The 27,370-nt window shown below is 45.5% G+C and overlaps 2 protein-coding genes across 7 annotated transcripts in view; one reads left to right on the top strand and one right to left on the bottom strand.

The window, feature by feature from the left end:
• GOLGB1 (golgin B1) overlaps positions 1-10,567 on the bottom strand; it is a 72,475-nt gene extending 61,908 nt beyond the window's left edge. For 2 of the 6 annotated variants that reach the window (XM_080563908.1, XM_080563913.1), the window contains exons 1-2: positions 8,201-10,566; positions 3,919-4,075 (exon numbers count right to left, since the gene is read on the bottom strand). The gene's annotated coding sequence lies outside the window, so the exon portion shown is untranslated. Of the gene's footprint in view, positions 1-3,918; positions 4,076-8,200 lie in introns of all 6 variants that reach the window. The other 4 variants (XM_080563909.1, XM_080563912.1, XM_080563911.1 and 1 more) reach the window with 4 other exon arrangements.
• Positions 10,568-13,876: 3,309 nt separating this feature from the next.
• On the top strand, positions 13,877-26,757 carry LOC308181180 (guanylyl cyclase-activating protein 1-like; the record flags this gene model as incomplete). Its single annotated transcript, XM_080564036.1, has 4 exons — positions 13,877-14,074; positions 16,305-16,454; positions 18,489-18,579; positions 19,576-26,757. The coding sequence occupies 4 exons, from the start codon at positions 13,877-13,879 to the stop codon at positions 19,701-19,703; spliced, it is 567 nt and encodes a 188-aa protein (XP_080420162.1). The 3' UTR covers positions 19,704-26,757.
• Positions 26,758-27,370: the final 613 nt, after the last annotated feature.

The following is a 27,370-nucleotide window of genomic DNA, read 5'->3' as shown; positions in this document are numbered from 1 at the left end:
ACCTCATTGGGTTCTCATCGGCCCACTTCTTCAGCTTGTCCAAGAAGGTGGACAGCAGAGACGTTTGGAGCGATGGTGTTTGTTTTCCCTATGTGATGAGCTCTGCTTTCCTGGAAGTGGCTGAACACCTACCTGCTGATGGGAAGTAGCAAACTGATTCCTTGTTTTATTTTGCTTGTGCACAAAAGTTTTGCTTTACTTAGTAAGCTGTCTTTACCTCAACCATGAGTTATCACATTTTTACCTTTCCAATTTTCTCCCCCATACCACATGGGTAGAGTGAACAAGAGACTATGTGGTACTTACCTGCCAACTCGGGGTGAAACCACAACAGAGAGAAAAGCCAAAGCCAAGCCTCAGGAGTTGTGTTGGGTTTACATGGCAAGGTTTTGGTAGCTGGGGGGGGCTGGCCTCTATGAGAAGAGTCCAGACGCTTCCCCATGTTAGATAAGAGCCAGTTCCAAACAAACTGGTCCAGCTCCAAAAGGGACCCGCCATGGGCCAAAGTTAAGCCAATGAGTAACGCTAGTTATGCCTATGTGAGAGCATGTTTAAGGTTAAGAAATGCTGTACAACAGCAGCTGAGAGAGATGAGTGAGAAAACGTTGAGAGAAACACCAAGGTCAGTGAAGAATGAGGGGGAGTAGGTACTCCAGGCACTGGAACTGATCACCTGCAGCCCATAGAGACAACCATGGTAGAGCAGGCTGTCCCCCTGCAACCCATCTCCCTGCAGCCCATAGTGTATCACAGTAGAGCAAATATCCATGGAGGAGCCCACAGTGGAATAAGCAGGTATGGCCTGAAGGAAGTTGCACCCCGTGGACAGTCCATGCAGGCAGAGACTCTGGGCCAGAACTGCAGCCTCTATAGACAAGCCAATGCGGTAGTAGGCTGTCTGGCAGGAGATGCAGCCTGTGGAGCACCCATACTGGAGCATGTCCATTCCTGAAGGACTGCACCCCATGGTATAGACCCACATTGGAGCAGCTCTTGAAGAACTGCAGTCTGTGGGAAGCCCATGTAGAATCAGTTCAAGGAAGGACTACATCCTGTGGGAGGGACCCCACTCTGGAGCAGGGAAAAAGAATACGGATGAAAGAGTGGCAGAAATGAAGCATTATAAACTGACGATAACTTCCATTCCCCACTCCCCTGTGCTGCTTGGAGGGAGGAGGTATAAGAAGGTGGATGTGAAGGAGTATTTAAGTTTGCTTTTAGTTCTCACTGCTCTAGTCCATTTTTAATTGGCAATAAATTATATTCGTCTCCCTTATGCTGAGTCTGTCTTGCCCATGACAGTAACTGGTGGGTGATCTCCCTGTCCTCACCTCAACCCACAAGCTTTCTTTCATCATATTTTCTCTGCCTGTCCTTCCGAGGAGGGGGAGTGAGGAAGCAGTGTTGTGGTGTCTGGCTGCTAGTCAGTGTTAAACTACCAAAGGAATACATAAGTGGTCACGTAACCAAGAAAAGCCAAACTCTTTAAACACATAAGCAGATGTATTGTTAAGATAAGATGGTATCTTTACCACTCTACACGCGTTATTGCAAAATACATTTTTATACAGGATTTCAATTTACCCTCATAGTTCATTCTTGACCTTCCTTAACAATGTCATTACATAACCACAGACAAAGAATCGTCAAGGTTGGAAGGGACCTCTGAAGATCATCTAGTCCAACCCCCCTGCTGAGCAGGATCACCTAGACCACGTTGCACAGGATGGCATCCAGACAGGTTTTGAATATCTCCAGAGAAGGAGACTCCACAACTTCTCTGGGCAATCTGTTCCAGTGCTCTGTCACCCTCACAGTAAAGAAATGCCCTCTCACGTTCAGCCAGAATTTCCTGTGCTTCCGTTTGTGCCCGTTGCCTCTCGTCCTCTCAATGGGCACAACTGAAAAGAGACCAGCTCCAGTTTACTGAATTATAGTTATTCAAAAGAAGAATAACTGACTCTTACACGAATAGACGCTTCTTTCCAGGCCAAGCATATATACAGGCAACAATACCTGCAAAACAAGCTTTCTAGTTATAAGTAGTGGGAATGCTGAACTGAGTCCTGATGCTTAAGTAGATGAAGGTATGTCCCATGAGAAAGAGGAGACCTTTGCATAACACATATATGACAGGACAGGACCTTGACATAGAGATATAGACTGGAGAGGGCATATATTCCCTGGCTGACACTTAGCATACCTTCTTTCCTTTCCTTGAAACTCAGAAGCCAAAATGGGGCTGAAGAATCACAAAATGGCAGCCGTAACACACAGCAACACAATTTGCCATCCTGGGATAAGTGGCAGAATATGATCTTCATTAATAACCTGAACAAGGGGATGCAATCCACCCTCAAAAAATTCTCCAAATTGTGAGGAGCAGTTGATAAGCCAGAGTACAGAGCTGACAATCAGAAGAATGTCAGCAGGCTAGAGAAATAGACTGATTGAAACCTCATGAAGTTCAGCAAACTCAAATAGAATCCTACACGCAGGGTAGGATAAACATATGCAGAAGCACAAAATAGGGGCCAACTGGCTGTAAAACTGTGCTGCAGAAGACAAACTTGGGATGCTTGCAGATAAGTTTAAGACAAATCAGCAGTGTTCCCTTGCAGTAGAGAAGACCAAGTACATACTGGTTTGTATTAATAAGACTGTACCAAGTAGGCTGAGGGAAGCAATTCATCCTTTCTATTCAGCACTTGTAAGACTACATTTAAAGCATAGTGTCCACTTTCAGGCTCCTTGGTACATAAAAAAGGTCAGGAAGGAAGTGGAGCAAACACAGCAGAAAGCTCCCATGATGATCAGGTTCTGGATTTTAAGACACAGAGAGGCTGAGAATGCTGGTTTGTTCAGCTTTGAGAACAGAGGGCAAGAAGGGACATATAATCATTGTCTTCCCTGTAATAGAAAAGGACCGAAGGAACAGCAAGAAGCTACATCAGGTGAAGTGCATATTGGGTATTAGGAAAAGGTTCTTTACTGATAGGGTGATCAGTCACTGGAACAGGCTCCCCAGAGAAGTGGTCACAGCACCAAGCCTGATGGAGTTCAAGAACTGTTGGAACAAGGCTCTCAGACATATGATTTAGTTTTTAGTTAGTCCTCTGTGGAGCCAAATGTTGGACTCAATGATCCTTGTGGGTCTCTTCCAACTCAGGATATTTTATGATTCTGTGATTCTATAATCACAGAACGGTGTTTTCTATCCATCAGGTAGTTGAAGACAGAGCCAGACAATTCTAAAAGGTTCACAGCAAAAGGATACGAGTCAGTGCACACAAGTTGCATGCAGTATATGGAATTTCAATCAGAGAAAAAAAAATAAACAGCAAAGGCGACAAAAGAAAACAAAACACACAAAACCACACTGGAATAGGCTTACAGCAACCTGATCTAACTTTAAAGTTGGCCAGACTAAAAACAGAGGGTTGAACCAAATGAACTCCCAAGATCCCTTACGACCTAAGTTATTCTAACATACTATGAAGACCAGGTCACATGGGACATTTGACATCTCTCTTAACAAAAAAACATGCTATCTGTCCCAACTGTAAGACATGCAAGTATCACATTAGATATAAACTCTAGTTCATATTAGAATAATTATCTCCACCATACAGAATCTTTCAGTTTGACAAGATGTATGTTTTACCTAGAGGTAGGCTTCTAAGGCTGGCTACAATGATCTACTTATTCTTGCCCCCATTTATCTTTGTAAGCTAATCTTTCACATTACATTGCCACTTAAAGCATGGAAATACTGACAGTTAAGAGGACACCGGTGCATTACTTTTTTGTAGCAGTCACCTTTTAACTACCTGATTTTACAGAAGTAGAAAATCATAGAATCATGGTAACAATGCACATTTCAATATCAGTAGCAGAAAAGGCCATGTGAACACCAACCTCTCCCATGCACTGAGTAGCTGGTAGGTATGCTTATTCAGCAGTGAAGAGACTTCCAGACAGTACTATTCATCATGCACAGGTCCTTCACACCATTCTTTTTTTTTTTTTTTTTTTTAAATCTCTTGGATACTGACAGGTCACAGGAACCAAGATTCTTGGGGAGAGAAGAAAACAATTTAACAGTAAGGAAATAAGCACATTCTTCATCCTACACAGCACACTCTTGGATTATTACAATCACTCATTTGGAATAAGCGTAAGAAGTGAAAAGTCTTCCTTGTTCATAAAATATAATTTCTCCTGTTCTTGCAAACACACACTCTGATTTCTAATGCTTAATGGCATGAACTTAAATCTCTGCAGCCTACAGAATAAAATACTTACGAAGTTAGTGAAGCAAAAAAAAAAAAGAAAGAAAGAAAGAAAGAAAGAAAAAGCCAGGCCTCAAATAGACTTTCCTGCAAAGAATTCTGGAGATGACACTGCTGCTGGAGAAGGACACCGTCATAAAGCTATGATTGCACATGTTCTGTATCAATATGATAGCCAGTGAAAAAAAGCACTAGCATTTTGCACACATCTTAGCTGGCCCTGCACGAATCTAAGTCATAGAACTCCACAGTAATATAGGCTTTATAATTTCTACCAGAGACATTTCTTCCTTCAGCATTAACTGGTCACCAAGTCAGTAATACAAAAGACTCATTCAAAGACCTGAAATCACTGGTTCATAAGAACAATAAGCTATTAAAGAATAAAAATAATAAAGGTGGCTTGTAAACCACCACCCCCACCGTCCTCCAATGAGGAACACGCCCTACTCTCTTGGCAGTGGTAAAAGCATATTTCTAAAATGTCAGCCAAATGCACAAATGCCTATTGGTGACAATCACCAATATTTGAAGAGGATGACTCTGATTTTCCTACTGACCATTAGGCTACATCTCAAAGTCACAAATACACAATATGTGGCTGAGAGGTAACATGAAATATCATACAACATGATTCAGGATTGATAGAACTTAAATGCTACACGAAAGAGGAATTATTAGAAGTGGTATTAGAAACATGGGGGAAAAAATATAGAATCTAGGCATCTGCAGGCATTCGTTGTAAGCAGAATGTGTTATAGGGCTCAACACGTATCTTTAGTCTACAGGAATTACAATTTCAAGCGTCTGCACATGGACTTTGAGGAGAAACTTAAGATTCCCTGGCCTATGTCCAGACTGACTGCAATAACCTGATACTGAACTACAGGTTCTTGCCAGTCTTGGCTCAAAACTGGGCTCCTCAAGATGCAAACAGAGGAGCTGGTACCTATTTGCATAGACATGGAGTTTAATAACATGAGCTCAAGTCTTAAAGATTCATGTCTTTCTAACTCACTTTTAAATTATTTTCTCAGGTGAGTTGAATATGGCAAGGGATGCAAAGAACAACAAGAAGGGATTCTGCAAATACATAAACAGCAAAAGGAAGTCTAGGTAAAACATGGGCCCACTGCAAAATGTGACAGATGTCCTGATGACAAAGTGCACGGAGTGCTGAGGTACTCAATGCCCTCTTCCCCTCGGCACATACAGGTAAGACCTTCAGGAATCCCAGTGCCCTGACAACAGACTGAAAGTCTGGAGCAATGCAGATTTACACTCCGAAGAGGACCAAGTTAGGGAGCACAAACTGGTCATACACAAGTCCACAAGGATGTACCCACAAGTGCAAAATGAGCTAGCCGATACCATTGCAGAGCGTACCCTCAGCAAATTTTCACAACACACAATGAGGAAGAGGTGCTGATACACCAGAGGGTCATGCTGCCACCCAAAGGGATCTGGAAAGGCTGAAGAAACACATTGACAGGAACCTCATGAAGTTCAACCAACAGAAATGCAAAGTCCTGCACCCGGGGAGGAACAACCGCAGGCACATGCTAGGGACCACCCAGCTAGAAAGCAGCTCTGCAAAGAAGGACCTAGGGGTCATGGTAGACAACAGGTTGACCATAAGCCAGCAACACAGCCTCATGACAAAGACGAACAGCATCCTGGGCTGCACCAGGAGCATCGCCAGGAGTGAGGTGTTATCCTTACTCCCCACTCAGCATTGGCAGAGCCGTAACTGGAGTACTGTGTCCAGTTCTGGTCTCCCCAGTACAAGAAAGCTGTGAACTTGATGGACCAAATTCAGCAACTAAGAGAAAGCTGAGCGGAGGAAGATCTTTTTCACAGAATGGTTGAGGTTGGAAAGGACCTCTGGGGGGTCATCTTGTCCAACTCCAACGCTAAAGCAGGGCCACTCAGAACCACTTGCTCCAGACTATGCCCAGTTGACTTTCCAAGGAGGTCAACTCCACAGTCTCTCTGCGAAACCTGTGCTACTGCTTTGTCACCCATGCAGTTAAAAAAAAAAAAAAGTGTTTCCTGATGTTCAGAGAGAATCTCCTGTGCTTCAGTTTGTGCCTGCTGCCTCTTGTTCTGTCACTGCTCACCACTGGAGAGCTTGGCATCATCTTCTTTGCTCCCTCCCTGAGGTTAAATCCAAGAACAAGCTTAACACCTTCAAATACCATCCCAAAGCCAAGAGTCAGCAGACAAGCTGGTAGCTGTCCTATACATTAGCCTCACAGACCTGTAGCAGAAATAGCCTGGTGCTTGCACTTCATATTTACTTAGAATCATGTAACGGTTGAGGTTGGAAAAGTCCCTTAACATTATCAAGCCCAAGCACCACCTAATACTACCAACTCCATATTAAACCATGTCCTTAAGTACCTCTAGGGATGGCAACTCCACCACTTCCCTGGGCAGCCTGTTCCAAAACCTAACTACCCTTTCCATGAAGAAATTCTTCCCAGTATCCAATCTAAACCTCCCTGGTGCAACTTGAGACTGTTTCCTCACATCCTATCACTTATTATCTGAGAAAAGAGATCGACACCCTCTTTGCTGCAACCTTTCAGGTAGTTGTACAGAGCGATGAGGTTTTCTCTCAGCTGCCTTTACTCTAGACTCAACAATAACCTTCTTACAGTGAGGGGCCCAAAACTGAACACAGTACTTGAAATGCAGTCTTGCCTGTCCTGTTTACAGAGGAACAATTCCTTCCCTCCCTAGTCCTGCTGGCAACACCATTTTTGATACAGGCCAGGATGGCATTGGCCTTATTGGCCACTTGGGCACACCAATGGCTCCTGTTCAGCCATCTGTTGACCAGCACCCCCAGGTTCCTTTTTTGCTGGGCAGCTTCCCAGCCACTCTTCTCTAAGCCTGTACTGCTGCACTGGTGTTGCTATGACTTAAGTGCAGCAGCTGGTACTCAGCCTTGTTGGGCCACATCCCATTATACGGCATTCATCTATCCAGATTCCCCTGCAGAGCCTTCCTTTTCTCAAGTAGACCAATATACCCACCCAACTTGGCATCATCTGCAAATTTGCTGAGGGTGTACTCAATCTCTTCATCAAGATCATTAATAAAAATGTTAAACAAAACTGACCTCAATATTGAGCACAAAAGAATACCACTTATGATCGGCCACCAACTGGATTTAACTTCATTCACGAGGACCCTTTGGACCCAGACATTTTTTTTTTCTAACCCAGAGAACAGTACATCCGTTCAAGCCATGAACGGCCAGTTTCTCCAGGAGAATGCTGTGGGAAACTGTATCAAATTATTTGCTAAAGCTGAGCTTATAGCAGTAAAGCATTACATAGTGCTGGCCAATTTCCTTATAAACAGAAGTAGACAAGCACAAAAGGACACAGGTTATTCTGTGCTCCACTGCCTCACCCAAATAAGTAAACAGTACAGCTGGCAGAGGCAAGCATATTGCTCTTCTGGTATCATACTGACTTGGATTTCCATTTTCGCATACAAGCAATATATTAGGCATAAATGTATCCATTTCTATCTCTACGTATCAATTAATGATGAAAGCCTTGACAGTATCTGTAACTGATTTATTCTATTGTAACTTTATTATACATAAATTAACTTTAATTCTTTGTGGGTTTTTTTCCCTCCTTTGGGAAGCAAACAGGCATTGAAAGCACTGTCGCTATACAGAAGCCCTGGGACAAACCTCTCACGGGGAGCAGAGAGTCCCTAAAAGCAACACGGAACGAAGGAGCACAACAGGCACCAACCACCGCCGCCTGCCCACAGCTCCAGATCTCAAGGAGCCGGCAGCAAGCCCTGCCAGCGGGTTCGCCCGCGCGTCCCAACGACAGTGCAGCTACGGGAGCGTCCGGCTGCCCCGCCAATCCCGCACTTACCGGCGAGGACAAGGTGATCGCTATGCCTCCGGCGGGGCTCACGGCGCAGAAACCTTCCCAGGAAGGGCTCCACTGCTGGTTAAACCTGGGCACCGAGCTCAGACCCCCAACAAAAGAAGCTCGGTCGTAGCGCGGGCACCGGCATGCCGAGACCAGGCCTGACCACAGAGCCCGGTGAAGGCGGAGACCGCCGCCGGCCCAGCCCGCCCGGCCGTTCCTCACCGCCCTGGACCCCAAGGAGCCGCGAACCCGCCCCGATTCCTCCCACACACCAGCGGAGCCGCTCCCGCCAGAGCTGGCAGCGGTGCCCAGCGCCGCACAGCGGCCCGTGTCCGGTCCAGGTCCAGGTCCGCCGCCGAGAGCCGCGCGGCAGCCCCACAGACCTCACACAACCGCAGGACGGCACCAGGAGGCGGAAGGTACCGACCTACCAGCAACCGGCACGCAGCGACAACCGAGCCGCCACGGCACCGAGCCCGCCCCAGCCACCTCAGCACCGGAACGCTCCGCCGCGGCTTCCGCCTCCCGTCCGGCCCCGCCTACCCGCCGGAGAACAGCCAATCGGCTGCGGGGCGCAGGAGATCGCTCAGCCAATCGCGGCGAAGGACCCGCCTCGGCGCCGCGGTTGCGCTGACACACGGCACAAACCCACCAACCCCGAGGGGGCCTTGCGGGCCCGCCCGATAACGAGGAAGCCGCCCGTTAGCCGAGGCTTCTGAGGCATGCCGAGGGCTGCGGGGGGACGGCGGGCGGGACCGTGCATCTCGTCCGCGCGGGAGGGCGGGGCCACCCCGACGCTTGGACGCCCCGCCCCCGGCTGGCCCCGCTCCGAGGGCCCCGCCCCCGCACGGCCGCGCCGCGCCCCTCAGGCCGCGCTCTGAGCGCTGAGGGGCTGCGCAGCGCGGCGTTGGCTGCCGGCTGTGTTAACGCGGACGCTCGAACGCGCTGGTGTTTCTGCTGCCGATGTGACCACGATGTAACAAGGCATTGCTATGGCTAGGAACAGAGCGTCGGCTCTGTATTGAGCTCATAAGGCTACAGGACTGAGGCTGGTCTGAACTGTCTGAACCTTTGCGGTCTGTCTCTGGCTTCGTTTCACTTTGTTTAGATGAGAGAGCAATTTCTCTAATTATCAGGTGCCTATGGCTAATTTATTTACTTTTGTTTGTGTGGTATAATCATAGTTTCATATAGGTAGTAATAACAAGCAATTATTCTAGAACGATATTTAAAACTCTAACATTAGATGCAGAGTAGAGAAATGCAGGTCTGGTACACCGGCTGAGGTCTTGAAAAGTAGAGACAGTATTTGGTGTAGAGAATAGGTGCAGGATAACAAGAGGCATGGCACAGGCTCCAGTGCTGGAGACCCCTTGTCTATAAACAAGTAACTAATGATTAGTTTAATAATGTAGAGCTGGACAAAACAGGTTTTGGTATGTGTGCGGGGCACCATATCAAGTAAATTCAGATGTAATGGAGCTGCAGATCAGTGAAGAAAGATGCAGGCATAAATGTAGGTTACAAAACATAGATAAGTAAGCCTAAGGGGAAGGAAAAAGAGGAAAGGGAAAAAAAGGAGAAGGAAACCATCCACAAGGACATCACTTTCCTCCCAGTGAAGGGCTCAAGATGCTGACAACTGGCTATGACACCTCCCCACTGCCAACGCTACAGTGAACCTCAGACTTTAGGACCCAGAGCAGTGGTCTGGTGAATGTAAAACCAGAAATTGTGTCGAAACCATGTGTGTGTTTTGCAATATTGATTGTATCATTGCTATTAGTACAACTTTTACCTGAGTATAAGTACTCAATCAACATTATTTTTCTTTGTTTTTCTGTGATTAGATCTAGACTTACGATGATTCTTGAATTAGACTATTAAAATTTCCATTACACTAATAATAAATTCTTGGCTTTACATACGTACGTAAATTGTTCTTCCTCTTTGCCCATAAACAAGATTTTGAATGTGACACTGCAGTCTAAGTCTAAGAATGTTTAGTAATGTTTTCTAACAGAGACAGAAGCTATCTCCTTTATGTACTTATGTCTGTCTTACATGAATTACCATTGATATTTTTCAGGGCTCAGTTCCAATAGTATCACACTACATTCACTAACACCAACATTTTTGAATGGTCACAATGATTTTTTTTTTTTACATTATATAATGCTTCAGTATAAGTAACTGAAACATTTGTTATACATAGTTTTGTTGCATTGATTTAATATGCTCCTGAGAAAGTAAATTTATGTACTGCTTACATTGTTATATGATGCTAGACGTAAAAGATAAGTACATGCATTGTTTAGTACTGTTAATTGTTTCATCATCTAAAATTACTTCTGTTTTATTATAAAGTGTTTCTGTTTGAGGGGTTGTTTGTTTGTTCATAAATTACACTATAAAAATAAACTATTACTGTGTTTTAACAGAAACCAGTTTTTGAGGAAAAAACTTGGAATTACAACCATTCCTAAGTAAAGCAGGTAATTGTCTCTGATTCTTCTGTGCTGTTGTTAGGAGCTGCCAGATCTCCTGGCCTGATAGAAGTGAGGCTGCTACAGCTCCATGCTCCTAGGCCCAACCAGTTGCAAGGCTAAGACTGCGTTCCTAATAGGCACACTCACACAAACACATGTATATAATATGTGTACGTTACACCCAGCAAGCAACACAGACAGAAGCACCCAGCACTCACAGAAACACAATTAGCACCAATGGCTGCAGACTGTCCACGACTCTGGCTGATCAGGCTGATGATCCCTTAGAGGGAGATAAAAACATATACGCAATGCAGATCCTTCCATTAGTGGGGCTGAGATACTTGGTCTATGCTGTAACTAACCCTGCAGGCCCAGTCTCCCCAGCACCTGTGCATGCCAGACCCTGAGGCCCACAGTCCCACTACAGTTGTTAGTGTTCATGAAAACACATAATCCACAAAGTGATTATATAAAGGTGCTTTATTAGGCGCCGGAAGTTAGGAGCATGCCTGCCCAAATCTAACTTCGTCCGATTTGTTCACTCAGTTCTCTTTTATCTCCTAAAATATTACATATGCATTAAGTTTCACAACACATCTATGCATATTAATTTCCTAGCTCCACCTAGCCCCGCTTCGTATGCTAATTATCTTATCAGTCCTTCTGCGCTTGCGTATTACTCTCTGGTGGTCGTCGGGATGAAGTAAGATGTCTTCATCAGAGTTGAACTTTTTAACCTTTTCTTCTTACGCATGCTCTCTGAGCCCTCGGTCTCAGTCCAAACTGCAAGGTTGGTTTGATCCAGTTCCCAGGGTCCAAGAGGCCCCAGTTATCTAGATGTCTTGCAAATTGAGCATTCTTTTAGTCCTCCTTACTCCTCATCATGAATCGGTGCATTCTCCCATGGTATCCTTGCACATATATTTTGTATCTTCCAAGCGCAGCCCCGGAATAGTACATCGCAAATGTAACACATATTAAACAATATTGTATTATTTCATCTTCTATTACCAACACAGTTGCTGCTAAAGATCCCCTTGCACACACCCACACACAGAGAGGCACATGCTCTGTGGGTCCCATCAGTAATTGCAATACGACTCAGGCCATCCAGTAGCTGGCCCAGGATCCTTGCTCTGAAGGCTGTCTGTCTCCTGCACAGAGAAACACAGAGGAGTGGGTCTCAGTTGACTGCATGCCTTACAGTCTCTCCAACAGTTGGGCTGGACCCCAGGTCCTTCTCTGGTGGTTAACTCCTCCAGTCGTTTCACTAACATACACACGCACACATCTGGTTCCCAAATCAATAAACCTATCTGGTGCCTAGTCCATCTTGATATTCATTAACGATCCCATGACCACATACCGACAAGCATACTCTCACTTGCTCCATTTGCTGGCATCCAAGACATGCTGTCCCCACTCCAGTTCTAGTCCATCTAGTCCAACTCTCTGACCTCTTCAGGGCTAACCAAAAGTCAAAGCATATTATTGAGAGCATTGTCCAAATGCCTCTTGAACACTGACAGGGATGGGGCATCAACCACCTCTCTAGGAAGCATGTTCCAGTGTTTGACTACCCTCACAGTAGACATTTTTCCTAATGTCCAGTCTGACCCTCCCCTGGTGCAGTTTTGTGTCCATGCCCATGCATCCTGTTATCAGTTACCAGGGAGAAGAGATTGGTGTTGTCCTCTCCACTTCCTCTCCTCAGGAAGCTGGAGAGAGCAATGAGGTTTCCTCTTTGTTCTCCAGACTACACAACCCAGGTGTCCTCAGCCTCTCCTCATAAGGCATGTCTTCAAGCCCTTTTACGAGCTTTGTTGCCCTTCTCTGATGCTTTCAAGGACCTTAACATTCTTTTTATATTGTGGAGACCAGAACTGCACACACTGATGTTAAATATAGTATGAGAATCACCGCTTTTGACCAGCTCTCTATGCTGTGTTTAATGCATCCTAAAATGCAGTTTGCCCTTCTGGCTGCCAAAGCACTCTGCTTGCTTATGTTGAGCCTGCTGTCAGCTAGCACCCCCAGATCTCTGGATGTTTAATAAGAAGACAAGAGTCTTCCAGCATCCCCAGAACTCTAGAGTTTAATAAGAAGTCAGGAAAGACTGTGCTGATCTGGTGCAGGGCATGCATACTAAACAGCAATCTGTTTACATTCAACCAGCCCCTTTCATCCATTTTCCTTCTATTCTGCCGTGCTTGTTCCTTCCCAGACCACCTAGACCCATCCCTTTCCCTACCTTTGGTTCCTCCCCTAACCACCCCATAGTCTTGTGCAATCCCCTCATTGCCCTTCCCATGCAACCCACAATGTTTTCTATGCCCCTGAGCAGTAACCCCCCAGTCAGCAAGGTACTCTGGCAACCTGTCCCATTGACTCATGGTGATGGGTGTCACCTTCAGGCCGATGGGGCTGATGGGTCTCCTATGACAGCCTTAGGAGAAGCTGAGGCAGGGGCTTATTCTCTCTTACTAGGTTAATGGGCTTCCCTCCCTGTTATTGTCTTTTTTTGCTCCTTCCTGTTTGTGCAGTTGTCTTTTATGGGTTGATTGCCCCTCTGTAGTATCTCTGGGGCTAGCCAGATCAGGAGACTAATTTGGTTCCCCCACCTGCTGTTGTTCTTCTATGCCCCTTCATGTGTGTGGAGATGAGGTTTTTCCCACATAGCTTAATACTTATGAGGGGTCATTTATGTGAAATCTTTTGTTCCTATACTCTAAATTATTCAAGTTCTCTAGCTGAGAAGACTCAAATCCAGTTAGAGGAGCAGATCTTCACATCAAATACACCATCGTGTAGCTTTTTCCTCTCATCTTCATGTATAATTATATAAATGTTAAAAATAGGGTAGTGTACAAAACCAGTATAGCTCCTGATGTATCTGCTTAACCTTCTCACCCCTTCTGATTTGTCTCCTGAAATAGCAGTGATTTACTAGATTATCTCACACCTTCTTTCCATTCTAAGAAGACTGTTTGTATCATTGAAACTTTCAGGTTTGTAAATCAGCATTTAAGAAGATTAACATTTATAATTGGCTTGGGGAAGGTTAGATCTTTACTTATCTAAGATTAACGTTGAATGTGGAAAGGAGCAAACGGGCATTGCTGTGAGAGCTACAGGACGAAGAGGATCATTCCTATAACATCCATTCTTCTGAACACACGTACATATGGGGAACAATAGCAGCTCCACAGTGGATGATCTGCAGGCTGTTGAGATCCACCACTGGTACAAAAAGTTCATGACGGAGTGTCCTTCTGGACAGCTGACAGAGCATGAATTTAAACAGTTCTTTGGGCTTCGAGGGCTGGATCCACAGGCCAATGAATACATTGAGCAGATGTTTCGCACATTTGATATGAATAAGGTGAGTTATCCAGCAAGGAAATGAAATACCTTGTACTGCTTAAAAGTAAACCAACTCTTGCAACTTTTGGGAGTCCCTGTATTTTTTTATTTTTTGTTTTTTTTTCAAAACTGCTGAGGGATGTCAATGTAAAGTAGCAGAATGTAAGGGGCAAATTAACAAGTGTAGATAATGGCATAGATAACACCCATAGGTAATAAGACCTCATTATCTAACTACCTTGTTCAAGTTCACCCTTGAATTTTAAGAATTCCTTATAGTGTATTAATTGGTTTGGCCTTGTTTGACTAGCAAAATGCTAATAGAAAGAGATGATGCTGAAATCTAGAGCTTTTAAAGCCTTTTATTATTCTTCAAAAATACGCATGTTAGATAGTAGATGATTCAAAGTCAATAGAAATCTTTATAACATTTGTAGAGGAAGTAATTTCCAGTTATTTCACAGATGAAATTAATCTTGCATGGGGAGACAATCTGTCTCAACGGCTCTCCTGAGCAGTAGGAGGTAGAGCACACAGCAGCAGCTAGGAGGCAGGTAGTATTTCTCACTGTGACAGGTGACCTCTGGCTGTCCCATGTAAAAAACAGTAGCTCCCATAATGTCTTTAATCATTAAATGCCCCTCATTTTTGCCTGTTTTTTATCTGTATATACTTCATCCTGTGCTTGCAGGCCTGTAATCTCAATGGCAGATAAATTTGCTCATATAGCAACACAGGAAAACTCAGCTCTGCTCTGTGTTCCAACATTCTGAAATAGCCCGAATCAAGGAGGAACTAGGTGCTGAGACATGTGAAACAGGTGGGAAATCTCAGGGTAAGTTTTGAAGAAGGAAAGGCTGGGGACTGAGGAAGGAATGGCAGTTTGGACAATGTAAAAAGGCACATGGAGTTAAGGAATGCTAAAGAATATTGCAAAATTACTACAGAAAGGTAAGAGAGGAGCAGCTAGACTCCATTAGGGTTGCTGAGATATTGTGGTGGATGTAATGACTGCAAGTGACTGCAGACATCAAAGAATCTTCTTTCTCATTCTAATGTTCTCAGTGCCCAGGATAGTGATGGTGATGAGAAGCAGTTTTATAAACTAAACCAACATGTTTACAGTTCTTGCACAAGCTTTTCCCTTTACCTCTGTCATTTCTTGAGAAGTTTAAGGATTTGAATATTTGTTCAAAAACGTTGCACTGTCCAAAGTTCCTCGTGAGCTCCAAGTTATGCAGTGAACGATGTTTTAATAAAAGTTTCAAATTCAAATTAGATCATATTAAGATAAAAAGCTATCATCCGAAGAAAATGATTTCAAGAGGAATGAAGTAAGAGTGTGACAACCAGTGGGGTTGGACCTACATCAGTTAATCTTAGCTTGTTAATAGCCATTTAATCTACGTTCATTTTATAATCAATGGCAAGGAACAAAAGCACCCAGGGGAAGAGCCACCCTGCAGTAATACAGATATCGACACTGGATGAAATCACCTGCCTGGATATTCACATTCTGAGAACTCTGCTGAGGGCAAAGAATAAAAATTTTCAATGGAGTTATTTTATAAATTACAATTATCTTCTCCTTCCCATATTGAAAGTTGGTTATCTGTGTTTTCTGTTATTTTGCTCAATGAAGTTATGAAAAACTCATGTAATGGGAATATGACAATGATCCTGAATGAATATTCTAAAATATTGTGGTCCTTGCTGTAAAACGGTAGTGCTCTGCTAGTCTACCAACATTTGCATTTTACATATATTAACATGCATTCCAGAAAGGCATCTGACTTTGCTTAAATAAAGTTTCATTTTTTTCCTTTGCAATTTGTTGAAGTAGTTACTCAGAATCACTGAGGAACATATGCACTTTGTTTTTTGTTTTTTTGTGTCTAACTAATATAAATTTTAGTCAGTGTTAAATCTAGGGATTAGAAACCTTTACTGTAAAAAGAGCACTGGCCACGAGGAATGACATGTTCTATCTGCAGTTGGTGATGACAGAGTATCCTAGACATGTAATAGATCATAAGTACAGGAATCCAGGTGTTTAGGAAATCTTAAAGGCAACCAGAAAAATAGTGTGTATATATTCTTGTTCTAAAGCTTGTACATACATATGCGGTTCTGTGACATTTGTTTTTCTCTTTTAGCTGCAAATCTACACAGGAATAAGGTAAAGCAGTTCCAGAGCCACAACTCCCTCTGTTTGTTCCTGTCACAAGTTGGTTTTTGTTTTGCCGTAGGATGGATATATTGACTTCATGGAATACGTGGCTGCCCTCAGCCTTGTTCTCCGTGGGAAGATGGAACAGAAATTGCGGTGGTATTTCAAACTGTATGATGTAGATGGCAATGGCTGCATTGATCGACATGAATTGCTCAACATCATTAAGGTGAGTCTCCAGGGGTACATCTCTCCTCTCCTCTCCTCTCCTCTCCTCTCCTCTCCTCTCCTCTCCTCTCCTCTCCTCCTCTCCTCTCCTCTCCTCTCCTCTCCTCTCCTCTCCTCTCCTCTCCTCTCCTCTCCTCTCCTCTCCTCTCCTCTCCTCTCCTCTCCTCTCCTCTCCTCTCCTCTCCTCTCCTCTCCTCTCCTCTCCTCTCCTCTCCTCTCCTCTCCTCTCCTCTCCTCTCCTCTCCTCTCCTCTCCTCTCCTCTCCTCTCCTCTCCTCTCCTCTCCTCTCCTCTCCTCTCCTCTCCTCTCCTCTCCTCTCCTCTCCTCTCCTCTCCTCTCCTCTCCTCTCCTCTCCTCTCCTCTCCTCTCCTCTCCTCTCCTCTCCTCTCCTCTCCTCTCCTCTCCTCTCCTCTCCTCTCCTCTCCTCTCCTCTCCTCTCCTCTCCTCTCCTCTCCTCTCCTCTCCTCTCCTCTCCTCTCCTCTCCTCTCCTCTCCTCTCCTCTCCTCTCCTCTCCTCTCCTCTCCTCTCCTCTCCTCTCCTCTCCTCTCCTCTCCTCTCCTCTCCTCTCCTCTCCTCTCCTCTCCTCTCCTCTCCTCTCCTCTCCTCTCCTCTCCTCTCCTCTCCTCTCCTCTCCTCTCCTCTCCTCTCCTCTCCTCTCCTCTCCTCTCCTCTCCTCTCCTCTCCTCTCCTCTCCTCTCCTCTCCTCTCCTCTCCTCTCCTCTCCTCTTCCCCCCCTCTTCCCCCCCTCTTCCCCCCCTCTTCCCCCCCTTCCCCTCCCTTCCCACACAAGTAGGACTTCTGACGTTCCTCACATGGATGGTCATGGTTGACATCTTCTATAAAAGCCATAGTCCAATAAGCAGACTTAGCAGTCTTCTTTACCACCATAGCATATATTACTGCATAGAATCATAGAACATCTTGGTTTGGAAGGGACTTTAAAGATCATCAAATTTCAACGCCCCTGCCATGGCCAGGGACACCTTCCACCAGACCAGATTGCTCAAAGCCCCATCCAACCTGGCCATAAAGACTTCCAGAGATGGGGCATCCACAACTTCTCTGGACAACCTCTCTCACTGCCCTCATAGTAAAGAATTTCAGCATGTCAAATGCAGGGAATGTTTGACAGTGTTTATTGAGCCTAGTGCACCATAGGGTAGTAGAAGGTGGATTATCAAAAGAACAAGGCATGCAAGGAAGTTAAATTGTGTCTTTGTATCATGTTTAACTACAGAGGAATCTAGGAAGATTCACATAGAAAATAGAGTATTTTCGTGCCTTTTCTCAATCAATTCATGTGTGGAATACTTCAAAAATGCATAGCATTTGCAATTATACTTGATAATATGAACTGTTAGCAAGATTTTCTGTGTGGAGCATGAAATCCCAAAGGGCTGCGAGTGATCTTTTTATATCCAGTGCTTCACAGATAAATTTGAAGGTTTTGCTTTTAACCTGTCAGATTCTGAAGGTGTAATTTATTCCATCTTCACTTCACACCTGAAAAATGATAATCTAGTTTTAGATTTGGCAAGATTCGGCTGCAGTGGATGCATTGAAATGGGCATCTGTAGAGAGACGTTCATGATATCCATCTAATAGTTCTCAGTACAGAGTAAATTGGTCTCTGGAAATGTGTCTATCAATATTCTTATTTTGTTTAGAGGTAGCATAGATGGCCATCTTATATCTGTGAATGTAGATGGCTTAAGTTAGGTATGTTTGATCTGGGTAAGTGGCCGTGATCCTGATTCTGCCATATCTGCAGTGCTAAAGCTCTACCGAAGCAGATTTAGGGCAGTCCTCTGGTTTTAACTGCTCGTTACATGCTCCAGAACCACTCTTCTTTCCTACCCTTCAGTGCAAACCATAAGGCCAGATGATGTCTGCTGTGTTTTTCCTATGATTATGGCATGGAAAGGTACCATGCATGACTACCTTGTTCTGAATCTAGGCTGACAGGCTGCAATGGAGTAGTCTGTTGTTCTGGGAGTCAATAGGCAGCTTCCCATTCTTGCTCTTTTCTTTTAGGCTATTCGGGCTATCAATGGTGGTGACCATGAAACTAGTGCAGAAGAGTTCACCAACAGAGTCTTCAACAAAATTGATGTGAATGGAGATGGTGAGAATGCTATGTCTGTCATCCTACTTAGATAGTTTCAGTGCTAAAGAGAGAGATCCATGTTTTCTTTTCTTTCTTGAACTTTATGCTTCTTCATTTTATATTTGCTTGTTACATGAATCCATTTTTCATGAGTTTTGCTAAGATACTTTTCTCCTTGAATCATACATAATCAGTACTATAGAATTTGTTCCCTGGTACTAATTCTTAGCTACATTTTCTCCACATTAGTTTTGTAGGGTTTCTTTTTTCCTTCCTTTTTGTATGTTTCTGTGTAACTTATGTCAGAATTAGAAGTGGGTTGGGCTAACAGGTGCTCCCAGCTGCTCCTAACTCTTTCAGCAACAGGAGAAGGAAGAACTGGAATTTAATGTTGAAGTTCCGAATTCCTTCACTGAGACTGTTACAAGCTGTACAGCAAGTACTTTAAGTGCTATGGACCAGTCAGCCAAAAGATATTCAGTGGCACTGTAATCGTTGCATGTCCCTGAGAGGTACTTCTTTCCTTGCTACTTCATGTGCTTACCTTATCATACGCTCTTGTTATTCCAGAAGAATTCTGCTGAGCTGCTTCCCTCAACAAGATCTTATTAGTCTAGGGCAGAAAACCTATTTCTGACTGGCACAATTCCTACTGTCACTTCTTTTAACATGAAAAACAGCAATTATGGGACAGGTTTAGCAGTATGACAGGTTACACCAAAAAGAAGCAGACTAATCCAGCCTTATAAATAGGAATCTATGACCCTGTTCTTTAGCCACAGTTTTCCTGTATTTTTTGTAATGTACTCTCCCTTGCAAGGGAAAAATGTGAGAGTTGTAGTTCCTGGATATCGGCTAAGTTTCAAATAAAGTTGAAATGACTCTCAGGCCTCTTGGTGCATGAGAACAGTGTATGTATACCACGTGGTCCCTAATGTCAGATTACTGTACTCCTTTTACTGTTCAAATGTGGATTGGCATGATTCTGAGGTCTTCTGTTTGTGCCTGACACAGGTGAACTTTCTCTGGATGAATTTGTGGAAGGAGCAAGGAAAGACGAGGAGTTCATGGAGGTTATGATGAAAAGTTTGGATCTGTCGCACATTGTGGCCATGATCAACAACCGTCGGCATAGTGTATAAATCAAGCTGGGAGAAAATGGTGTGCCAATAGACCGAAGACTGTACACATACCAGGAAGGACAGAGGTTGTTAAAAAACAAACAAAATTTCCATAAGCATACATATGGAAGTAGGAACAGAAAGAAACTGTTATATGTGTGTACCTGAGTCCATGTTCTTGTGCAAGCATTGAAACTCAGACACACATATGCAGGGGAGGTTCAGAAAAACTGGGTCTGTGTAGCAGTATTCAACTTGACTTCCTAAACTCTAAAGGGCAAGTTTCAAGACACAAATTACTTCCTTCTGTGTCCCAGATTGTCACTTTGCAATGGACTAACGGTAATCCTAAATTTGCAAAGAGCACTGGGAGAAAGGGGCGATGGGCTGTGGAAAATATCAGATGTGTACAAAAGAAGAGCTACGAATTGTTATCAATGGAGAGAACTGTCAATACATTGTAACATCCCCTGTTCTTGTCATGATATTAGATCATAAACACCAGCAGGCTTGTCTGCTGCAGACGTGCTCATATTTGGTAGTCTCTGATAGCCTTGGTAGCTTTATCCATAAGAACTTGAGAGCTGAAAGAAACATCAGTCTTTAAGGCTCGTAATGACTATTCTGTTCCCAGCTGCACTGTCAGTAATGCTGCCGTTTGCAGCTTTCTTTGATAAAAGTACTCTTTACCAAACTAGTCAATAGTTTACGAGCAACTTCAGTAATCAGAGAAAACATGCCAGTCATGTTCTCAAAGAAAAAGAATTACCTGAGATATCAGATCTTTTTTACATTCCTTGTAATTCCTACTGCTGTGCTCTCATACAACTGAATAAATGAAGTATGTGAAGATGATCCTAAGTATTGTTGCTTCACACATCCTTATTGGTCATTCTTTTTATTCTTGGGGAGAAAACCTGAGAAGCAAAAGGCAACTCAGTAAGGTGACTTGTGAATTCTGCTGTTCATGCAATTGGTGAAGTTCATACTATAGATCAGTGTTGCCACAAATGACCATGCGTCTTTGTAGATGATGGGATGAGTAATGTAGCATGGATAGAAAATGAGCCATGTAGCATGGGTAGAAACTGAGCCAACTGTTTCTTGTTCACTGATGTTAGGTAAGGTCAGAATCAGAGGCTCCTTTGAATCTGGAGAGAGAGAGAGAAGGTAAGAGAACACAGGAAAAGTTCAGCAGAGTGCCTGTGCCACAGTTGTGTATGCGATTCCTGTGCAGAAGGAAGAACTTGCAGATCTATAACAAGAAGACTTTAGACATTAGGAGGGGGATTAATCTTGCTTATATTTTAGCTTCCGTGATGTACCTATATATACTTAGCAAAGTGTCTAAGCTTTCATCTAAGTCAAGGAAGATTTAGTCAGGATTGTCGCTAGAGCTTGAGAGAGTGACTGATCATTTTTAGCCTAGGTGCCAATATTTTGCCAAGGGGGCTTACACTCTGGGTCCCAGTGGCATGTACCCATCTGTAGTCTTAGAGCTGCTGAGAGGAATCACAACCTGGATATTAGCAAACATTTCTCAGTTTTCCAGAGGATTATTATGAACATACGCTGTTGGATTCTGCTGTCCCTTTGTACTAAGGAAGACAGACTTTTTTTTTTTTTTAAAAAAAAAAAGCACCTCTATTAAACCTGTCCTGTACCTGTTACAAGTCCTCGCTCTATTGTACCTTTGTCACTTAGCTACATGTAAAACTGCACTTTTAGTATCATCTGACATACAGAAAAAAATATCTAATTTTAGTTCTTAGGAAAGTAAAGAATTTTTGTAAGTTTATTTGTAATAGACACAAAAAAATATCCAATATATTATCATTACACTCAGTTGCAGACATGCATTGTGTTCTCAGTTTCTAGATTTTTATGTCCTTCTGTTACTGGATGATTTCACTTATTTTTGGCTCTCAAGCAAGCATGTTTTTTGTGACACCATGCTGACAGTGTATGTGCCTTTGTCAGAACCTACACGGAAGAAAACTGAGGGTGCAGGAGAGAGGAAATCTCTGTAAAGGGGACGATAGTTGTTTTCTAACCTATTTGGCTTTCTTTGTATATAAAGGATTAAAAAAGTATAAAAAAATCTACCTTGGAACTGTTCCCTTTGTTAGAAGAATAGAATCACAGAATCGCAGAATCACAAAATCACAGAATCACAGAAGGTTAGGGACTGAAAGGGACCTTGAAAGATCATCTAGTCCAATCCCCCTGCCAGAGTAGGAATACCTAGATCAGGTCACACAGGAATGCATCCAGATGGGTTTTGAATGTCTCCAGAGAAAGAGACTCCACAACCTTTCTGGGCAGCCTGTTCCAGTGTTCTGTCACCCTCACCGAGAAGAAGTTTCTTCTCTCATTTAAGTGGAACTGCCTATGTTCCAGCTTTAACCCATTGCCCCTTGTCTTCTCATTGCGTATCATTGAGAAGAGCTTGGCTCCATCCTCCTGACATTCACTCTTTACGTATTTATAAACATAAACGATGTCACCCCTCAACCTCCTCTTCTCCGAGCTAGAGACCCAGTTCCCTCAGCCTTTCCTCATAAGGGAGATGCTTCACTCCCTTAATCATCCTTGTGGCTCTGCACTGGACTCTCTCAAGCAGTTCCCTGTACTTGAACTGAGGGGCCCAGAACTGGACACAATATTCTAGATGCAGTCTCAGCAGGGCACAGTAGAGGGGGAGAAGAACCTCTCTCGACCTACTAACCACAGCCCTTCTGATACACCCCAGGAAGCCATTGGCCTTCTTGGCCACAAGGGCACAGTGCTGGCTCATGGTCATCCTGCTGTCCACCAGGACCCCCAGGTCCCTTTCCCCTATGCTGCTCTCCAACAGGTCAGTCCCTAACTTATACTGATATCTGGGGTTGTTCTTGCCCAGATGCAGGACTCTATACTTGCTCTTGTTATATTTCATTAAATTTCTCCCTGCGCACTTTTCCAGCCTGTCTAGGTCTCACTGGATGGCAGCACAGCCTTCTGGTGTGTCAGCCACTCCTCCCAGTTTAGTGTCACCAGCAAACTTGCTGACAATGAGCTCTATTCCCTCATCCAAGTTGTTGATGAATATACTGAATAGTACTCGTTCCCGTACTGACCCTTGACGGAGTCCACTAGATACAGGCCTACAACTAGACTCTATCCTATTGACCACAACTCTCTGCTTTCTTTCCTTCAGCCAGTTCACAGTCCACCTCACTACCCAATCGTCCAGACCATGCTTCCTCAGTTTAGCTGCGAGGATGCTGTGGGAGATGGCGTCAAATGCTTTACTGAAATCAAGATAGACCACATCCACTGCTTTATCATCTATCCACCTGGTTATGTCTTCATAAAAGTCTATCAGGTTGGTTAAGCATGACTTCCCCTTGGTGAAGTCATGTTGACTGCCATAATGACCCTCTTATCTTTGATATGCTTAGAGATAGTGCCAAGGATAAGTTATTACATCACCTTTCCAGGGATGGAGGTGAGGCTGACTGGTCTATAGCTACCTGAGTCTTCCTTCTTGCCCTTTTCGAAGACTGGAGTGACATTTGCTTTCCTCCAGTCCTCAGGCACCTCTCCCATTCCCCACGACTTACCAAAGATGATAGAGAGTGGCCTAACAATGACTTCTGCCAGCTCCCTCAGCACCCACAGGTGCATCCTGTCAGGACCACGGATTTATGGATGTCCAGATTGCTTAATTGGTCCTTAACCTAGTCCTCATCAACCGAGGCAAACTCCTCCATTATCCTGACTTCCTCTGGGGCCTCAAGGGTACAGGGCTCCTCAGGACAGCCTCCGGCAGTATAGACAGAGACAAAGAAGCACTTGTCTTTGCCCAACAGTTCCCTGTTTAACCATGCAGGTCTCCTGGCTCCCTTTCTTGACTTCCTACGGGTTGGGATGTTCTGATCTTGAGCTCGGAAGAAGCAGTCCTTGAATGCTAACCAACTACCTTGGGCCCCTTTACCTTCAAGTACCCTGTCCCATTGGATTTCCTCTAGCAATTGCTTGAAAAGGTCAAAGTCGGCCCTACTGAAGTCCGGGGTTGTGATTCTGCTTGGTATTCTGTTCCTGCCACGTGATATCCTGAACTCCACAATCTCATGGCCACTGCAACCAAGGCTGCCCTAAACCTTCACCACTTCAACCAGACCCTCCCTGTTAGTGAGAATAAGATCCAGCAGCGCTCCTCTCCTAGTTGGCACATCCACCATTTGCATCAGGAAGTTATCACCAATGCACTGGAGGAACCTCCTGGACTGTGGGTGGCTGGCTGAGTAGGCTTTCTGCAAATATCAGGGTAGTTAAAAGCCCCCACGATAACCAGGTCCTGCAATTGCGAGGCTGCTATCAGCTGCCTGTAGAAGGCCTCATCAACTTCCTCATCCTGATCTGGTGGCCTGTAATAGACACCCACAATAGTATCACCCATGCCAGCCTGCCCCTTAATCGTCACCCACAGACTCAACTTGCTCCTCATCCGCCCCTGGACAGTACTCAATACACTGTAGTTGCTCTCTCATGTAAAGATCAAATCCACCACCTTGCCTTGCTGGCCTGTCTTTCCTGAGGAGGGCATAACCATCCATGACCACTTTCCAGTCATGTGAGCTGTCCCACCATGACTCTGTAATTGCCACCAGATCATAATCTCCTGACTGAACATGGATTTCTAACTACTCCTGCTTATTCCCCATGCTCCGTGAATTGGACTTCCCCACTTCCCCTTCCTCTCTCTGCTCATCCTAGGCTTTTCCTTCTCTGTCCTTGTCGTTCTTTTCCCCACTCTGTCCTTCGTTCCGTCTTTCTCAATTATACACCAATTCTCCCCTGCTAATGTGTCACTACCCTCATCTGCCCTGCTCTTTGCTCTTGTGGTCCTTCCGCTCCTTGTCCTACCCGTCTGCATGTCTCTGTCCCATGGCCTCTACCATCGTGCCATCAAGCCCTCTGTCCAGCTTGCTCACCTTTTTCTTCTGTGCCCCTGTCCTTCTCCCCTTCCCTTGACACTCTTTTGCCGTCTCAACCCTGCTGCACACTGCTCTCTCCTTTCTCATCTCTGTCCCATTCTGAGACCCCTCAGTCTCAGTGCTCCAGTGTTCTCCCCCTGCCCACTCCCTCTAAGAACTTCTCAGTTCTCCATCTCTCAGTCCTGTTGCCCCAGCAGTATTTGATTTTTCTCAATCTTTCTTTCCTGCTCCTTACGCTCTTCACTGAGAGGGTTGTTGCGCACTGGAACAGGCTCCCCAGGGACATAGTCACAGCACGAAGCCTGTCAGAGTTCAAGAAGCGCTTGGACTGTGTACTTTGTCATATGGTCTGAATTTTTGGATAGACCTGTGTGGAGCCAGGAGTTGGACTCAGTGATCCTTATGGGTCCTTTCCAACTCGGGATATTCTATGATTGTATGATTCTATTTATCTTGCAATTTCTTTCTGTCAGTTTTTTCCCACTTTGTCTACCTCTGCTTTTCTGTGTTGTTACATCCTGTTCCGCTCCACTGTTTCGATTGTGCTTCCTTGCTCTCCACCCCTCTGTTTCAGTCCATCTGTTGTGCTCCCTGTCGCCTTTCCCAGTCAAACCCCACGTCCCTGTGCTGACCTTTCTCTGCACCCCACACCCCCCGTGATTCTCTCTCTCCCTCTTTCTCGTGCCTCCCCCCCCCTATTCCTCTGTCCCAGTTCCTGTCCCTTTCCTCGTCTTTGTCTGCCTCAAAGCATAGCCCAGTTGTTCCTTTGCTTACTTTTCTCTGTCACTCTGTCCAGCTTCCTCTGCCCCTGGTGTTTCCTGATGCACCCCTCCCTGTCCCTGTGTTTATTCTCACTTCTGGTCCCTCTCTGTTCTGCTTCCTGTCCTTATCTTTTCTGTCTCTCTCCCCGTGCTGTTTCCTATTTCCTCCTTTCTCACTAGACCCCCATATTCAGCCTTTGACTTCCTTTGTCCATTGCTCGGTCCTTCTGGCCATCGCAGTTGTGCCTCTGTTCTGCTCCCAGTCCAATCCTCTTGATCATCCCTGTCCTGCTCCCTATGTGGTTCTGTCGCTCTGCCCTGCTGTCTGTCGTCTGTCCATTTTCTCGCTGCTTGTGTCCTTTTTCTTTGCCCTTCCTCCTTTTGTGCTTCAGAGCCCATGGCTGCAGGAGGCAACTATTCCCTGCGGGATGGATGGACAGAGGGAGTGAAGCTGCTCGATGCTGGAGCCCTGTGCCCCCCCCCCCAGGGGAAGGGGAGAACGTATGGGCAGAGAACCCTGCCACAGCCTCCCTCTGGGGAGTCCTGCGCACGAGTTAATAAAGAGTTGGTTTTCTGGCTTGCGCTGCTGTCTGTGTTTGTGGCCGTGGGTAAGTGGCCATCCCGGTGTTGGTGGGTGCAGGTTCCGTAGTGGGGTGGGTGGCAGAAGGGTGCAGAGGCTGGTACCCAGTTCCTGGAGCAGGGCCCCAGGTGAGGCTGTGGGGGCTGATAGATGCGGACTGCTCCTTGGTGTGTGGGGGCCACCTTGCTGGGGGGCTGCAGGCTGTTGGGCCAGGGGAGTGGGGGGAAAGCGAAGGCAGCAGTGGGGTAGCCCTGTGCTGTCTTTGCTCCCTGGGGTAGGTATGCTGGGGCTGGTCTATATGGACGGAGTGGTTGGCAAGCGTGGCGAGGGCTGCTTCTGCTTGCAGGGGAGAGGCAAGGGTGTCGGGGAGGCTGGGACAGAGAAAGCCTCTGGTGGGGGAGCAGGGCTAGCCGCGGGGGTGGGGGCGGGTCACAAAGCCCGAGGCTGGCTCCGGGACATCCGCATCCGCAGGGTCAGGTGGCTGTGAGCGCCGTGCCCCGCAGCATGCCGGGAGTTGTGGTCTTTGGGCTACGAGCGTCCGCTCAGCCACGTTGGTTTCCAGGGCAAGCCGGGAAATGTAGTTTCACGTTGCCACTCAGCTTTCGAGCCCACAATAGCACTGCGCAGTTCGGAAGGGCAGTTCATCCCGCATTAGTGGAGCGGGGTGTCTTTTCTTGCCGTTTTCGTGTGGTGTTCCGCAGGGTTCCCGCTGCTTCCCTTAACGAGCAAACGGTCTCGGAAGCTGTTCCTGCAGCTCTGACTCCGCGCATGAGCAGAGCAGGCTGGCTCTGCACGGGCGCCGGGACGCTATCTGGTGCCACCTGCTGGCCGAAGGTCGGTACTGCGGGCGCAGAAGCGGTCCGCGCTCTCTGCTGCCACCTGCTGGCGAGAACTTGGTACTGCAGGAGGAGAGGCTTCTCGCATGCGCAGTACCGGTGGCTAGCCGTCGTGCCCCACAGCATGCCGGGAATTGTCGTCTTTGGGTTCTGGGTTTCCGGTCCGCCATGCCGGTTCATGGGGCATGCCGGGAAATGTAGTTTTGCGTTCGTGCTCGGCTTCCAAGCCAGGAGCGGCACGTTGCTCTGGGCAGTTATTTCCTCCCCTAGATAGCGTGGTGTGCGTGCTTTTTGCTGTTTTTGAGCAGGTACTGCAGGCTGAGCGGCACCGCGCATGCACGTTTTTTTTTCCTGAAAGTGATGTTACTATATTGATTTTTTTTGGCATGTAATCTGTTATGCTCCTAGATTTTTCTTCCTGTGTAAAAGAAAGGTTTGAGCTAATTCCAGTTGAAAAAGTTTCAGTTACTTGCTTGGTCATATTGTCCTTTCAATATTCAAAGCTGAAGCAAAAGCATGGGGATTGTTG

Source organism: Anser brachyrhynchus, assembly GCF_964034855.1.
Source record: "Anser brachyrhynchus genome assembly, chromosome: 1".
NCBI lineage: Eukaryota > Metazoa > Chordata > Aves > Anseriformes > Anatidae > Anser > Anser brachyrhynchus.
This window is presented reverse-complemented; position numbering and strand designations above follow the sequence as displayed.